Source organism: Hakea prostrata, chromosome 2, assembly GCF_041222555.1.
Source record: "Hakea prostrata isolate BN-2017 chromosome 2, UWA_Hpros_2, whole genome shotgun sequence".
Lineage (NCBI taxonomy): Eukaryota > Viridiplantae > Streptophyta > Magnoliopsida > Proteales > Proteaceae > Hakea > Hakea prostrata.
Window position 1 is genome coordinate 60,981,062 of NC_142601.1, and position 17,196 is coordinate 60,998,257.

Genomic DNA, 17,196 nt, shown 5'->3' on the forward strand with positions numbered 1-17,196 from the left:
TTAATAAATCCAAGAAAAAGAAGAATCAATTAATAGAATGAAATAGATATGATCAGCCCCAATGCTAATCATGCACCAGTTAGTCATGTTATATATCTCACAACAGAAAGTTGTAAAACTGGCTTGAAGCTCCTCCACTCGTAATGGGGTTGCCTAAGTACTACAAGAAAAGTAACCACAGGTCCAAGTTCGAACACAGCTTGTTACTATCAGTTTTAAGACACATGACCGCACGCTACTTCCCTATTCTCAGCACTCAAATCACTTCTTTCAGTGCCAATAGTTGGAAATTTTAATAATTTCAGTGAGATATTAACTTTTTATCAGGGTTAGGGGATATGTTTTACCCCCTCTGCTTTTTAGTGAGCCACCTCAAGATAAGTAATCAATTCAAAGTCTAAATAGAAAACAGTAGAGAGAAAAAAAAATTAATAATAAATAAATAAATAAAAAGCCATCTTGTGGGATAAACAAATACCAGGACTATATTTTGTTGAAGGACTTATAGAGGAACAAGTACAAGACATTGAGACCTATAGGGTTCTTTTGGTCCTATGCATCCTCCTAGAAGCAGAACATAAAGAACAAGTCTAGCCTTGCCTTGGGCACCAATAGGTTCCCAATGGTACCTATCTTTATGGCAAGGTTGACCAACTGATACTCAAGAAGGCTACATCCATTTTGATGCCTCTGCATCACTACCCTAACATACAATGCAAAAGGATTGTTATTGACTATTAGAATCCAAGATGAGTGCATACTAAGATTCCTCCGAGAATTAGTTGAACTATTAAAAATTCTCCAAAACCTGCTGAGGCCAAGTCACATTCCAGAAATGCTATCTCTTGAAAAAACATACTAGTATTATTCAAAGTGAAAGCCAGATATTGTATGCAGATTAATTTTCAGAGCGCAATTTTTTAGGGAGAGGGTCTGCTACACTGTCTCTGTGCAGCTTCATGCCTTGAATGAGGGGTATCAGCGAAAACACGAAAATAGGACAGGGCAGATTTGACATTTTAGGGAGGAGGTGCTGCTACAGTGGTCTATCTTGGGACAGGTGCCAGCATGCAATTTGGGAGTAGAAGCTGGCACCATGGCTTTCTTTTGCCCTTAAAAATATCAGCAAAAGGCTGAAAGTAGTAGACAGTCTTGGTTGTTTAATCAGTTGCTAACAACACACATTAAAATCCATAATAATCCATCAAACATTTTACATTATTCATCCAAAATATATATAAATCATTCAATATTAAACTAAATGTGCTTCTATTACCTCCAAAGTGACAGATCTATCTACTCCTGCAACTGTTGCTACAGAGTGCCTACAGAAAAGAAATAAACAAATTATTCAAAAAAGCATCCATCATCACAGTTACATGTACAGACTACAATGGTAAACATCGTCATCATGGCACCTAGGCAAAACCAAGACTACTAAGAGGGTCAAGTTTTTAATGTGACACCGACAAAGCACCCATAGCCACCTAGGCAACCAAGGCACCAATTTAGGTAAAGCCACCTTTATGTCACCTCGACAATGAGGTAATACAATCCCCTTTTCTAATAAGTTTAACACATTGGAACAGATCTGTCATCACTGGGAGCAATTTTAAATCATTGAAGAGAGAATTGTACCTTGACAAAAGCATATTGCACCTGTCTTTCAATAGAATATGGTCAAGGTCATCAGTACACACTGCTCCATTCATTTCAGTTTTCACCTTTACTGCTCGTGGATCCATGCCAAAAAAGCCACTTAGACTCTCTCCGCATTGACGCCCTAATTCATTATCAGAACCTTCAACCTTTACTTTGACATGAGAAGTTGGTAAAGCTGGATATTTTTGCAGATCACTAACACATACATTGACATTTAGCTCAGGATCTCCATGAACATGGTCACTACTACCTTCTTCATGTGGACCCATCAGCTTGTTATCAAAATATTCAGCCTTCACTTTGACAGGAAAGCTAGTCAAAGCTGGAAATTGGTACAGATTATTATTGTTCATATCCACTTCTCCAAGCCTAACAAAATCCCTTTTGGCTTCACACGAAGTCATCTGATTTAAGCAAATATTGCCATTTGCTGCAGTTCCTGGCCTGCTACAATCACCAGACAAGCCTTTACATTGGCAACTGTTGGCATTTTGAGAACACATTGTAACCATACAAGAATCTACAGTAATTCCATTTCCAACCCTTGAAACTTTAGCAGAATCTAGATTTAGACCCTTATCACAGTGCCCACTAATAGAACCTTCATATTGTCTCATCAAACCATCATCAGAATTTTCAACCTTCACTTTAATGGGAAGTTTTGAAACAGTTGGAAGTAGAGTTTTGTTGAGATCCACATTTTCACATCTAACAAGATCACCATTACCATCATGAGTAATCATCTCATTAGAATGAATGCTTCCATTTGATTGTGTCCCTTTTCCACTGTGACCATCAGGTAAATCCCCAAATTCACAGGCCCAGGTATTTCTTGAATGCCGAGGGACTGTACAAGAATTCAGTGAAACTCCAGACTTCAGAACTTCAGAAGTATTCAATCTAGGAATTCTATCAACTTGGCCACCAGTACCATCTCCGTCATTTTCACAATTTTCAACCATGACCTTCATTGAAAAAGTTGACAATGTTGGACAACGGGGGAGGTTCTGTTCATATGTACTCACATGTTGAGGTCTCAAAAGATCACCCTTGACTTTACTTGAATTCTTTGGAACTTCAGTGGCATTTTCTGAAGCTCTCCAAACATGGCTATCAATACAATTTCTTTCTGGACTGTTTAGGTCATTATCAGGATATTCAACCTTTATTTTAGAATGCAAAAGTGGCAAAGTTGGATGCTGAGGCAGATAACGAATGACTGCATTCACTTTTCTCAATCCAACAAAACGGCCATTGACATCACATGTCATCATCTGGTCATGTGCTAGACTTTCTAGATTGTTGCAATGTCCAGAAGCTTCAGATTCACAGTGGCTTGCAATTTGGGATGAGGACGGAAGAATACTAGAATCTACCATCAAACTCTCTGCAACTTCAGCAGCACCTAAATTGGAAACTCCATCAGCATAATTTTTCCTCTGAGAGGACAGTTCATCCTTTGTCTCATATCCACCATTCCCTTTTTCAGAAAAGGACAAATCCGACCAGCCCATGAAAATCCCCTGTAGAACATGCCACAAAAAGCAAGCTTTGAAAAGGAATGGACATGAAAAATCTCTCTTCAAAACTGATCTCAGGTAACAACAAGAAATTTATGAAATGCAAGCTTTAGAGCAAAAATGAGTTCATAATGCAGCTGCTCAAAAAGATTAAAAAAATAAAAAGGGAGTCCTACTTAAAACTACAGGATAGAAAATAAACAATGATGTGCTCACTCTGTCCCCCTACTGAACTCCTCCCTCCCTCCACCTTCACTTCTCCTGTCCAACTTTTCCTCCCCTACCTCAATATCCTTAAGTTGTTTCATGCTTGAGCTGAAAAGCACTCAATCTTTAACACCACTATTATAAAATCTACCCCCATCAAATTCTATTTCAGTCAACTCCTCCTCTACCTCTCTCATTTCCTAAGACATCTTAAAATCCCAATCCCAACATTTTGTGACGCTTTTTATAGGATATGATATGCTGGAAAATATGATAATGGACTCCAGATGACACGACAATCAAGCATAATTATAGCATTAGGCCCCAAAAATACAAATCCCAAGTATAAGTGATGAGGTTCAGGTTAGTACCCAAAATCAACTTCAACTTCTAAACGATAATCCCAGAGAACTGAAACCAGAATATTCTTAAAAAAAGAATTAAAAACAACAACCCAAGACTGACCAAAACAAAACTACACAGGTAGGCCTATATCCAACCACAAACAAAATTTCAACCTCAAAAAATAAAGTACTATCACAAAACAAGAGAAATCAAATAAAATAAAAATAAGCATATGCAAAAATAATATAGTGTACCAAATAATTAGCCATGCACATGATCTCATGCAAATAACAAGACATGGGAGGCCACGTCGATGTCTTGATGTAGATAATGGGCTTTTGATGGGAATGAGAAAGAACCTACCTAGCCTCTTCCACACCATGTCCCCTCCTATCTTCCTCGACCCAACATAATTGAGAGATTTTACTTCAATTTGGTGGGCCCAATAGCCACCTCATGTGGAGATATATTAGGGTGCCAAGCTGCTATTTGTCTAAAGAAATTCTGGAGAATTTCAGCCTTGTGGAGACGATTTTTAGGATATTATTTTCAAATTTCAAGAGTCACATGGCCAATACATGGAGGTCGGAGGAGGATATGGATAAGAATTGACAGCTTTACTATCCTAGATTTTGGGGAGTTTCCAAGCCATGTGTAGAGGACTTATTAGGATAGATGTTTGTTTCAATTTAGGTTTCATTTCAATATTCTTTTAATGAAATTAGAGTTGGACAATTTAGCAAATAATTTCCAATTAGTATTTGGAGTTTTATTTGTTTCTATAAATTGTTTAGGGTGTAATTGATTGATTTACAAATAAGAAGAAAGGCTGCAATAAGCACAAAGATTATCCCAATTCAGTGAGATCATGGTCCAACTCAGCTTTTTGGACCAACAAGATGGCCTCTGAGACTTGAGTTTTCAAACTCAAAAAAATCAAGTGAGTTTGAAAAGATTCTAGTTAACCATTAATGGTTGTGAGATGCCTATACTAAGAGAGCCCCAAAAGAGAGACTGAGAGATTCAACCAATTTATCCTATCCTTTTCTATCTTCTCTATTTTATGTTCATTTCCAACCAATCTCTGTGAGGAGATCTGTTGGTGGCCTGAAGATTATTCAAAGGAGTAAATCTGCTACTGAAAAGGGTGACTCATCTCCTATTCTGTTCAGCAATCAAAACATCAACTTTTGAGGATGAAATTCTGCAGCTTAGGAAGACTAGTTGATTGGAAGATCTGAGCCTCTGAAGCAACTTAAATTCTTTTCTGGAATTATAAAACATTAACTTAAGTTCTGCCATATCAGATTTGCTTAAGATTGGTTGATGAAATCGATACTTGAGTCTGTGATTTCATGTTGAAGATCCTGCCTGGCATTGGTGTGAATCCTAACATTATTTGGTACCAAAGCCAACTTACAAGGACAGCAGACAGAGTTGACGGTTTCTGGTTGGACAAGTCTGATTCAAGATCTCTACCAAACTCATGGAAGAGTGGTTTTTTTTCCATTCCCCCTCTCTCTCTCTAAAGCTGGGGAGAGCTGATGCAGATCACTGGGTATTTATAAGAAATCAGCACAAACACATTACTGGGGAGATTATATTAAAATTGTTGGCCCCATACCCACTTAGGCATGGAGATACATTAGGAGGTAGGCTGCTGTTTATATGGAGATAATCAGGAGAGTTGCAGCCTTGCATGGAGACAATTTTTAGGAGATATTTTTCAGATATTGGGCCCCATGGCCAACACCTGGAGGATATGGACGAAGAATTAACAGGTTCACTAGTCCCAGGATTTGGGAGTTTTTAAGCTATTACATGGAAGACTTCAAAGGACCAATGCTTCAATTTAGGTATAACCTCAGTCATTTGATGTGAGAAGAGTTAAAAGACAACTTAGGAAATCCCAATGATATAAAGAGTTTTACTTGTTTATAGAAATTATTTAGAATGTAATTGATTTTTTTTTGGTCAATGAATGTAATTGATTGGCTTAAAACAAGAGAAATCGTCAAAACAAGCCATGTCTGAGTTTGGCAAAAAAGAAAGTGAAGCCCCATGCTATGAGGGGGGTGAAAAACCCAAGGAAGAGAAATAAGAGGTTCAATATAATTTTGACCATTCTTTTCTACCTTTTCAATTTTCTGTTTAATTTTTCAATTGATCTCTGCATGTGATCCTGATGTTATCTGAAGAGTATTCGAAACAGTAAATCTGCTGCTGAACAAGGTGATTGATCTCCTACTCTGTCCAGCAATTGAAAATCAACATTTGAGGATACAGATAAGGCTACTCAGTTGGAAGAACTAAGCCTCGGAAACTCCTTCAAGCCTATTCTGGAATCTTGAGATTTATTTTCAGCCATATGAGATTTAGTTACGATTGGCTGCAGTGATTTGTTACTTCAATCTGAAATTTACTGGTCATGCTTAAGATATTGTCTAGGGTTGGGTCATTGATGCAGCCACAATTCAATGAGGATTGAGGGCTACTTCTTCCAAGATCCTTTTTGAAAGAACCAACTCATACGGGACCAAGAAAGGGTTTCTTGAAATTTTGGTAGTTAAGTACTTAAGTTAGAACTTTGTGATTAAAAAGGATACGTAGGGTTTCAAGGATACTTTAGCCCATCCCATGGGAGGTTGATAAATTCCTTGATATGGGATAGATTTGAGATGGGACGAAAACTTAGCAGCATAGGATAAAACTTGAAAGAAACTTACATTTTGTTCCTTAGAATAATCTCTTCAAGTTTTACTGATTTTGGATGGGTAGTTTGGGAGATATTGGGCTTCTTGATTTTGGAGGGGAAATAAAGTACGATAACAACAATGGGCAGATCTAGGGTATGGTTGGCCCGTTAGGGCTGAAATTGGAAAGGAATAAGGTCTGGCAACTCTGGCAGGATGAGGTTTCTAAAATTTGGAACAGATCTAACGGCTAGATTGGATTATATCTAACCTTGAATCTGGGGCCTCTAGAGAAGTCCAAAAATTCAAGAAAGTGGAAAAAGATGTGGTAAGGGAAAGGGATTCATGAGAGCTTCAAAGAGCACCTGGTTTGGAACTTGAATGGAGCCTGGATGAGGCGGAATGCTGTTGTTGATGGTGGTTGAAAGCTGCCTCCTACAGCCACTGTTAAGGATCTGCTCTGGACTCCACTTAGAATCTTCCTACGGTTGATTCTTCAAACTTAATGACAATCAGACCCTCATGATTGAGTGATTGGATCTTCAAACTAATTGACAGAATCAGACCGCATGATTGGATCTTCAAAATAATTGACAGAACCAAAACACTTAGTGCTTGAGTCTTCAAACTAATTGATAGAACCAAACTAAAACACACACAAAGTCCTCAAGGAAAAGCTTTTATTCAACATTCAACTCAGTTCCCTAATCTAATCAATGGGTGGCTATTTATAGCCTTTAATAAGTCCTATTAAAATTAGGACTTAGCTATAGGACTTAGAAAATGATTTAAACTATGAAAAATAGAAACTAACTAGCCTTGGCTGACAAAGACTCTTAACAGAAATAAAACATATGGACTGGACTGTTCTGCCCTTATAACTTAAGTTGGGCAGAATTTCCATTAATTAAAGCAGTTAATTAAACTATTTTCGTACTTGACCTAAAGGCTAAACTTTTGAGACCATAGAATAGGCCCATGACCACACAAAAGTACTAAATAAAGGCCCAACACCTATATCTATCAACCCTAGGTTGATTTCAAAGGAAAATAGACCAATTCAGTGCTGGATCTGCATCAGTCATTCATGATTAAACTTCACATAATTTGCTCAAAGCCAAGTTTGGAAGGACAGCAAACAAAGTTGATGGTTGCAGATTAAGCAACTCCAATTCGACATCTCTAAGAAAAGTGTGCATGGGGTCCTGGGGAGAGTGGATCTATATATATGGATGCTTGAGGGAAATTAGCAAGAACATGTTCAGAAGGTAGGTAAGCACAATAGTGATAGTTGATGGGTGAAATAGGATAACAGCTTACCTTAGGGGAGTTACAATCACCCCCGTCTTCAATGTTGATCAGCTGAGATTGAAAGAGCCCTCCATGTTGGATGAGGCAGCTGAACCTGAGGTTGAGTTGGAGATCGACAACCTCATTCCTGATCGACAGCCGGTGTTAACCGAAGACCGGCCAAACTAAAGAGAGAGCGACCATTCTCTTATAGACCATTTATGGAAAAGTATGACTCCCAACTCTTGCTATTGGGCAGGAAAAGAGCCAATAGTTACAGCTTGAATTCTTGCGCGAGATAGCCAGTTGGACTATTCAATAATGTATGACACATGGAAATGCTCCTAATCCCAGCTCAGCTTTGTGCTTCGGGGCGAGACCTCTTTGGAGTGAAATTCACAACTTCAAAATGCTTTTTCAGGGGCTGCTGGACTTGGGCCAGGGGAGAGAAGCTCAATCATATTTATCCACTTTCTTTTACATTCATATTTATCCATTTTCTTTTACTTATCAATCAATTTATGAGTTTGGTAATCTGCTGCAACCTATAACTAAGCAAGGTAATCAGATGCCGCTGAGGTCACAACTGACTGGTGATTAACTGCCTGACATCCTACAGCTACAGAGCTGATCAACAAACCAAAACAGCCTGATGCAGGTTAGTTTAATATGGGCTTTGTTGCTGAAACCCTAATCCATTCAATCTTCACACATGAACATCAACTGCTGCTGATATTTCGAATATCAATTCAGGGGTCTAGACATGTCAGCCAATGGCTATTTGAAGAACATCCAATGTTACTCAATCATGTCATGAAATTTTGCTCCTTTAATTTGATGTACCAGATTGTATATGTAGAAGTACTTGAACCTAAGTTTATCAGATCCTGCCTAGGTTAGGTCAACATCATAAACTGACCCAATTCCAGGAGACCCCTAAAAGATTGAGCCCTTAAAACTCAGATGTGGATATCCAACAAAAGTATCAGCTTATATCTTATGACAAACCTGTGTGATAGGCACATCAGCTCAGACTGGCAGTCCGACAATTTGACAAGACCACCCTGCCCAACCCCATATTCTTCAACATCCATAACATGTTCTGGAACATGTTTATAAAATAAAGAGGGAAAATGGATAAATCAAAACTATTTAGTGTTTCTAGAAGTGAAGTGTCAACAGTTCTTGTGTATGGCCACAAGTGATGCCATATTTCCACAACTCCTTGCAGACTTTTCAAGCACCATTTCTGAAAACATTGATTCTGAACCCATCTTCTTGACAACTTGATCCTGGCTGTCAGGGTCATAGTTTGAGAAGGATCATTGTTTTAACATCAGTTTAGAGCCTGAACTTCAGTTAAGATTTAACCAAAATTCTAAACAGAAGCTACCCAGCCTAAGGTCCATTAAAAATATCAGCACCCGACCCTGCACTGGTCAAGATGTATTATGGCTTCAATTGAAAAATACATAATCTTCCCATAACCAGAAAGACTGATGCACCCCACTTGATACTGTTTCATTCACAAGGCACCAAATAGACTTGATGGTTTCAATTTTCAACTAGGTCAGAATTTCTTCTTATATGCCAAAATTTATTTTGGCTCTGGAAAATGAAATTCTGAAACCCTTAATGAATAATGACCACCTATCCAAAAACTACATTAGCTAGCAACAGTAGCTAACTTTAACAAGGAAGATAAATAAGCTCCCAACCTTATTTTCAGGGTCCTGGGATGTGGCTTTGTAACTATGCTGCGCCTCCATAATGGTGAGAACAGCAGCATTCTTCATCTCCTGTATCCGATCAAGCGAAGCTTGTTCTTTCGCAGCAATGACTGCCTCTCTCTCCGCAAGGGATGCATGAGTCTTTGATTCCTTCTTAACAAATGCTTTCTCTTTCTCTTCTAATTCATCAGATCTTTTTTTAATTGATTTCTCAAGGTTGTGGAAATGCTCTTCAATATCCTTCCACTGAACCATGTCCTTCAAATCATCCATTCGAGATACCAGCTCATTTAATGTCTTGCCTAGCTGTTCTAGCATATAGTTTGCAGGTTCAAAATCCATAAGAATGCTGGCTGAATCAACAACTTCTACAGGAATCTGGTACTGGTTAATCTGCAAGACAACTAATTCAGTAGAGTGCCTCAAGAAGAATGGTCATTTTACCAAGAAAATATGCATTTAAATTAACCCCAGTTTTATTTGGGGGGGGGGGGGGGGGAATTTAACCCATCAAAGACAAAGTGAAGAGCAGAAGTATATTATGAACAAAGTTAAATAAAAAGTAAATGAGAGTTCTTTTGCTTTCCATCGGTAGGTTGCCACAGCTGTGGAGGAGAGAAAGCCTTCATATTTAAACCCAACCTAGGCAATGCTTCCATACAAAATGCTATGGCCAACCTTGATCACAAGAATTAGGAAAGGCACAGACTAATCGAAATAGGCACAGAAAGGCCAAGCCTAAACAAGACCAATTAAAGAAGGGCAATTGAACTAACTAAGCAGCAGATTATAGAACATTAAACAAGAAAATTAACCATAACGAGGAAAAGCAAGCGAAGCCATTATCCATCCATCCATATTCAAGCCAAATCAGACGCTAATGATGTGACACATTAGGCCAGCATAAGGAAGAAACTCCAAGCATAATAGAAAAAAACAGGAGTTGTGATCTCATCATATTCAAAATTATCACAAAACACAATATTCAAGGTTCCATTTGGTAAAAGAAATCCCTCAAAAGAAACCAGTTCATCATGACAAATGGGGAAGAAATTAGAAAACATGCACATATACAGACAATTGTAGCAGTAAAATCTCAATTTACTCAGATATTAACATTTTGAATTCAATTGAAATTTGGGACATAAACAAAAGAAAATGAATGACAACATAAATGCACAAGAAAGAATATAAAAAGGAAATTGGGAAATACAAATTAACAATAATGCATTCCCAAAAAATACGAACATGAGTCCGAAAATTTCCAATTATTGAAGAAATTAGTTTATTGGGATAGTACTTCAAAAGAAATAGTTCTCAGACCTCAAAATTTCAGAGAGAAAAATAATATGGCCCTCAAATGCTATAAAGTTCCTTCTTTTCTTTTTCTTTTCTTTTTCTTTTTTTTTTTTTTGGGGGGGGGGGGGGGGGGTTTGGGAGAAAATAAAAAATATCATATCATATCATATTCCTATATAAAAGTCAAAACCCAATTCAGTTACAGCAAATCTTTGACTAGACCAAAATACCCTTCCCTCAAAAAAAGCCTACCTATTCACATAGAATGCACCCTTTCAAAACAATGCACACCCCCGAAAATCACCCAAAAGAACCCTTTCCTTCAAGTTTTATAACTCACCACAATGGAACGCACACCTTTTCCAATCTGGTTCTTCTTCTCCTCTCTAATCTCATCTTCAAACTCATCCGGCGACACCATCATTGCAACACAATAATCTCATTGATCACCTGTTGGTGCTTCTCCAACTTTATTGACTTCACAACTAGCTATGCTAAAGGCTCTCCATTGTTACGCATTCCATTCTTCTCTGCCATTTCTCTAGGTATTTCAACATTCTCTCCCTTCTTTTTACCATTTGATGGTTTGCTATGGTGAGGAAATGAATGGTGAAAAACATCATAGGCAAAGAGATTCTGATCTGGAGCCTTCTGGTGGTAAACCTAGGATTTATTTGTGACCATACTATGTTATTACTAACAATCGTGTATAATAATTGAATGTTTAATCTGTGAATAGAAATGGATACAGTCTCTAATCCTGTTTGTGTTATTGAATTGAATCTGGAAGAAAGTTGAATGACGAAGCATTGGAAGGAATGGGATTGATTTTTAGGGAAATTAAGGAGAGCCTACGATACAAATATTGCTCTTTTGGACTCTTCTGAGATACATGGATATCTTCATTTATGGGTCTGCAGGAAATGAAGCTTCGCTTCTGAAAACTCTCTATAGTTGAGGTCATAATGTTTGACAAAAGCTCTCCACCACCCATTTCATTCGGTTGGGTCATTCCTACAATTGATAACTCTTCAGACCTTTTTACTGGTGTAGAGCTTACTTGATAATTATGGCCACCCAATTGGATATGAAGACAAAATATAGGATTCTGATCCATGTATTATTGTTGAGATTTTAAGGCTCACCAAAAGGTTTAATTCAAGGATCAAGAATTCAAGACCCGGATGGGGCCTGGGAAGTTGGTTTCATTGATTGAAACTAACATACAGATGGCCATCCGATGGCTCTTTTTAGACAGTTATTTCATTACCAAAATTTTGGATCAGTTTCCCAATTCTCAGAACAATTCAGAATGAGTTCTCTTCCTCTTGGCTGTGCTGTTTGGGTCAATACTATTGTTGTTATGATGTGTCGTCTTTTATAGTTGTTTTATCGTTTTTCTCATCTGTTGTTTGGTCTGAGACTGAACTAAAGCTTGCTGTTATGTTTATCTAAACTAAAGCTTGCTGTTCCCTTTTGGAATCATAGAAAAGTATTGAGGTTGCTGTTCTATGTAATGAACTAAAAGCTTGCTGTTTTTTTAAACTGAACAAAGCCTGCTGTTCTTATTTTTGAACCATGGAAAAATATTGAGGTTGTATTTGGTATGAATTCTCACAGCCTGGATGCATTTATGTATGGATCTATATGGACAAAAATATGATGAGAATATGCTTCATATATTCCACTTGATGTGCAGTATTGATCTCAAGTAGGAGAATTAATGCAAAAAGTTGAGGATGTTGAGATGGAGTGTGACCAAAGCATGCCCTAAGACTATTGGAAATATTACAGATGAACAATGAACCTATCACTAATTTTCCTATTTTTGCTACATTGTTGTCCTTCCCATTCTAACATCTTCCTGTTTACCTCTGCCCTTTACTAGCTATAAGGACTGTATAGATGATGCTCATTGGTTTCTTCAACATTATTTGTTGTTCCCTCTTGCTAGCTGCATATTTTAGGAACTAGAACAACATTTGTTGTCTTCAGAGCTTTCTACAATCTTGCACTTGATTAAATGTCAAGTTGATAACATGTCAAGCCATGATCCCCACCCCCAAGTTTCCCAATTGAATTTTTTTACATGAGGTTGGGATTATCTTGATAATTGTTCCAATAGGAGCATAGTTGTTAAAGTGTCGCCTAGGCGTCTGGGCGCCCTTGGGGGCTATAAGGCGAATGTCACCTCATTGAAATCCAATAAGTCGGTCGCCTCAGGCACCTCGGACCCCAAGGCGACCAACTTCTTGAATTTTTTTTTTTTTTTTTTTTTTTTTTTTGTTAAAAAAAAACCAAATCAATGACCTATAATATAAAGACATCTGATGCTAATCTAAAGGTCTTCATTAGTTAGATTACACATCAGTTAAAAGATACTATGATACATGGAATCATATCCATTGCCATTCAGTTGGGGAAAAAAAAAAGAAACCAAAAATTGCAAACTTAAAACAAACGAAAACCCCAAAATCGGCTTCTCTCATCCCTCAGCTGCCCATCCCCCCCAACCGGCGGAAGCCTTCTCCTTTTTTCCTCATCCTCTCGGCTCCCTCTCTCATCTCTCTCGCCCACGTGCAACCCCCTCCGGCCGGTTGCCACCACTCCGGGGCTCTCTCCAATCACCAGCTTGTATTTCTCTCATTTTATTTTGTATGAAAAGTTCTTAATTTTTCTCTTTTCCACTCTTTTTGTTGAGCAAAATCACAATAGTTGTGTACTTGTGTTTACATGATTTATGATTTAACACCGAAAGGAAACAAAAAAAAAAAAAAAAAACCCCCCTATGGCTTAAGCGTCATTTATTTGTAGAAGTGTAATTTTTTTTCCACTCTTTTGTTGAGCAAAATCACAATAGTTGTGTACTTGTGTTCATGATTTATGATTTATATGGCGTGCAGTACATGGCATATATACATTCTGTTTTCTTGTCTGATTAATTAGAAGCTAAAATTTCAGTTTTTATTAGTACATATTATTTCTGAGTGCAATTATATTCTCTTCTTCTAATTATAATATTGAGAATATTACTACTTATATGTATGTGTTTCATGTTTTTTATTTGTAGATATTTCCAAGTTATTTATAATGGCCTCTAATAATCCGGCAGCTGCTGCTAGTGGGGGTGAAGCTAGTTATGATCCCTCGAAAGACCCAAAAAGAAAGGCCAAGTCAAATGACCCAGGGTGGAAGTATGGGCATTGGCCAGATGTGACTGCTAGGAATACAATCAGGTGCACTTTGTGCAACAAAGACCTTAAAGGAGGAATTAGAAGATTGAAGCAACATCTAGTGGATGGATATGGGGATGTTGAGAAGTGCACCAAGACCACTACAAGTCCACAACAATTGCCCAAGTGATGAATGCAATGTTGTTGAAAAATAAAAAGAGGGCAATTATTACTGATTGGGATAATTAGTATAATAAATTCAACAAGTAATTGGAGAAGAACATCCTACTCCTGCCTCAACTGAAGGAGGGACATTTCCTAGTGTTGGGTCTGAGGTGTGCTCCAAGAAACCAAGCTCTGGGACTGCATCAAAGAGATTAGTGCCCTCAATAAGGCACCAGTAAGGGGTCCTATGGATATGCATGTTAGATGCACTCCTGAAGAAGTTATTGATGAAAGGAGGACAAAGGGTGCTACTCAAACAACAATCTTGAATAGAATGAGATCCGCGAAAGAAAAGAAGCGAGTTGATAACCACATCGTTGATTGGATGTATCATTGTGGCATTACATTCAATGCAATTAAAGCTAAGAGCTTTAAGGTGATGATCGAGTCTGTTACACAATATGGTTATAGGTATAAGCCCCCAACTTACCATCAAGTCAGGGTGCCTTTATTAAAGAATGCGAAAGAAAGAACAATGGAGATGAGGAAAAGTTATGAAAGGTATTGGATGTTGTATGGATGCACACTCATGTTTGATGGGTGGACTGACAAAAAGGGTAGGCACCTCGTCAATTTTCTTGTCAATTGTCCAGAGGGAACATTCTTCCTTGGTTCCATGGATGCATCTACCTATGTGCAAGATGCAAAAATGTTCTTCCAATTATTGGATAACAAAGTTGAGGAAATCGGAGAAGAGCATGTAGTTCAAGTGGTGACTGATAATGCCTCAAATTACAAAGCAGCAGGGGCATTATTAATGGAGAAGAGAACTACATTATATTGGACTCCCTATGCAGTCCACTATCTTGATTTGATGGTAGAGGACATTGGGAATTTGAAACAATATAAGAATGTGATAATTCCAGGGAAGAGAATAACCACTTTCATTTATACGCACACAAGATTACTTAAGGCCTTGAGACAGAAGACAAATGGCAGGAATTTTGTGAGGGCTATATTGACTAGATTTGCCACTTCATTCTTGACACTGCAAAGCTTATTGAAACACAAGGATGACTTAAGGCACTTATTCATTTATGAGGAGTAGACAAAATTCAATTTGTCCAAGACAGAAGCAAGGAAGAGAGTAGCTGAAACAACATTTTCTACAGCATTTTGGCAAGGTGTGGAGGATTGCATTAAAGCATCACAACCTCTTATGATTGTATTGAGGATTGTAGATGTTGATGAAAGACCCACATTGTCTGAAGTGTTTATAGCCATACAAGAAGCTAAAAGAAGAATAAAGGACAATTTTGGAGGCAAAGAACGACTCTGAAAGAAAGTCAACAAATAATTGATAGGCGATGGGAGTGTCAGATGGAGAGACCTCTATATGGTACAACCTTATTTTTGAATCTTGGGAAGTTCTACAATTTAAATGTTGTAGATGATTGTGAGTTGATTGGGTTCTCTCCAAACTTCTTTCAATGAAGTTGTTGGAAGACTAGTGTTTGATGTACATCTACAAGATAAGGTATTGTACCAGGCAAGTGAATACAAGCAAGTTAGAGGTCCTTTCTCCACAAGTATGGTTATCAGACAACGTACAACAATGAGTCCTCGTAAGTTTTTACTTGTATGCTTTTTATTTTTAGTTATATTCATTTGGTTTATAACTCTAGCTTTTATGTTAATCTATTTTTTTTATACTATAGTTACATGGTGGGATACATATGGAGGAAATGCTTTTGAGCTTACAAGGATTGCAAGGAGGATACTAGGCCTTTGTTGTTCCTCCTCTAGTTGTGAACGCAATTGGAGCACATTTGAGTTGTAAGTATTAAGTGATTTAAGTATTTAAAATACTTCCAAGTTTAAATTTTGGAAGAATGACTTGGGATTCTTTTCAATTGCTTATGAATTCAAATTCACATCAAGAAGAGGAATAAGCTAGAACATGAGCGGTTGTATGATTTAGTTTTTATTCAGTACAATCGCCATCTTCAAGAAAGGTTCAATGAAGGCGATTACAGAATAGAAATTATGATCCACTACTCCTTGATGAGCTTAACAAGAGGAGTGAGTGGATGATAAGTCAGCTTGATGATTTAGTCCATCCTGAGGGTGATCTTACTTGGAGCACTGTTTGTAGAGCTATGGGGGCATCTACATCACTTGAGGGCCAAAAGAGACCTAGGAGAGGTCAACCAAGTGAATCAACAACCACTGGAGTTAATATATGTTACCATGTCACAAGTCTTTGGAGATGGTGGTTAAGGAACATGACTCTGAGTCTAACGAAGACATGGAAGAAGTGGAAGATTTGCATGATGATGAGAACATTGTAGATGATTATGGTTTGAGTTCTAGGACAAGTACCTCTTTGGAGCAACAACAACTTCGAGAAGATCTCCCACTTGCTACCAATTTGCTTGATGATCATTATAACTAGTTGACTTATACTTTTCTATTGGGAATTTTGGATATGGATTGTGGATTTTTATTGGGAATTTTGGACACGAATGTTTTGTTATATGTGGGATTTGGACTTTAGATTTTAGATATAAGTGGGATTGTTTGCTTAAATATTTTAAGACTTTATATTTAGATATTTGGCTATATGCTTTGTTTCATTTTCTTCTTCTACTTATGAGGATATTTGGCTAAAGCTCAACAATGAAGAGGAGGTGGGGTTATAGGTGCTGCCGTGCTGGTGGAGGTGGAGGTGGAGTTGTAGGTGGTGTTAGTGTTGGTAACGTTTAATGAAGGTATGTTGTCTACTTTTTTGCTTATGCATCTATGTGTTTACTATTTAGTCTCATTTTATCATATCTTGATTCTTGAATTTAATTGTTAATGATAGTATGATACTTGGAATTTATTTAGGACCTACTATGTATGGTTTGTAGTATGTTGGATGACTTGAGGTAGGCTAATATTTAATTTTTTTATTATATAGGATATAATAGATTTACGATGAATTAGAGAGTATGAGATGTACACTAAAAATTTCACTTAAACCACATCAAAAGTGCCTCGAAGGGCACCTCGTCGACTCATCGCCTCAACCGTCTCACATCACCTCATTGCTGTGACAACTATGAATAGG

The 17,196-nt window shown here is 37.6% G+C and overlaps 2 protein-coding genes across 4 annotated transcripts in view; one reads left to right on the top strand and one right to left on the bottom strand.

Moving 5' to 3' along the window:
* Positions 1–17,196, bottom strand: part of LOC149025428 (uncharacterized) — a 28,338-nt gene that overhangs the window by 5,059 nt on the left and 6,083 nt on the right. For 2 of the 3 annotated variants that reach the window (XM_089145659.1, XM_089145658.1), the window contains 3 exons: positions 9,436–9,840; positions 1,639–3,185; positions 1,277–1,325 (listed from right to left, as the gene is read on the bottom strand). In XM_089145659.1, the coding sequence (XP_089001785.1) occupies positions 1,277–1,325; positions 1,639–3,185; positions 9,436–9,789 (1,950 nt within the window). In that variant the 5' untranslated portion in view covers positions 9,790–9,840. The other variant, XM_089145660.1, reaches the window with a different exon arrangement.
* On the top strand, positions 14,332–15,192 carry LOC149025429 (uncharacterized). The gene has a single exon (XM_089143574.1). The coding sequence runs from the start codon at positions 14,332–14,334 to the stop codon at positions 15,190–15,192; it is 861 nt and encodes a 286-aa protein (XP_088999700.1).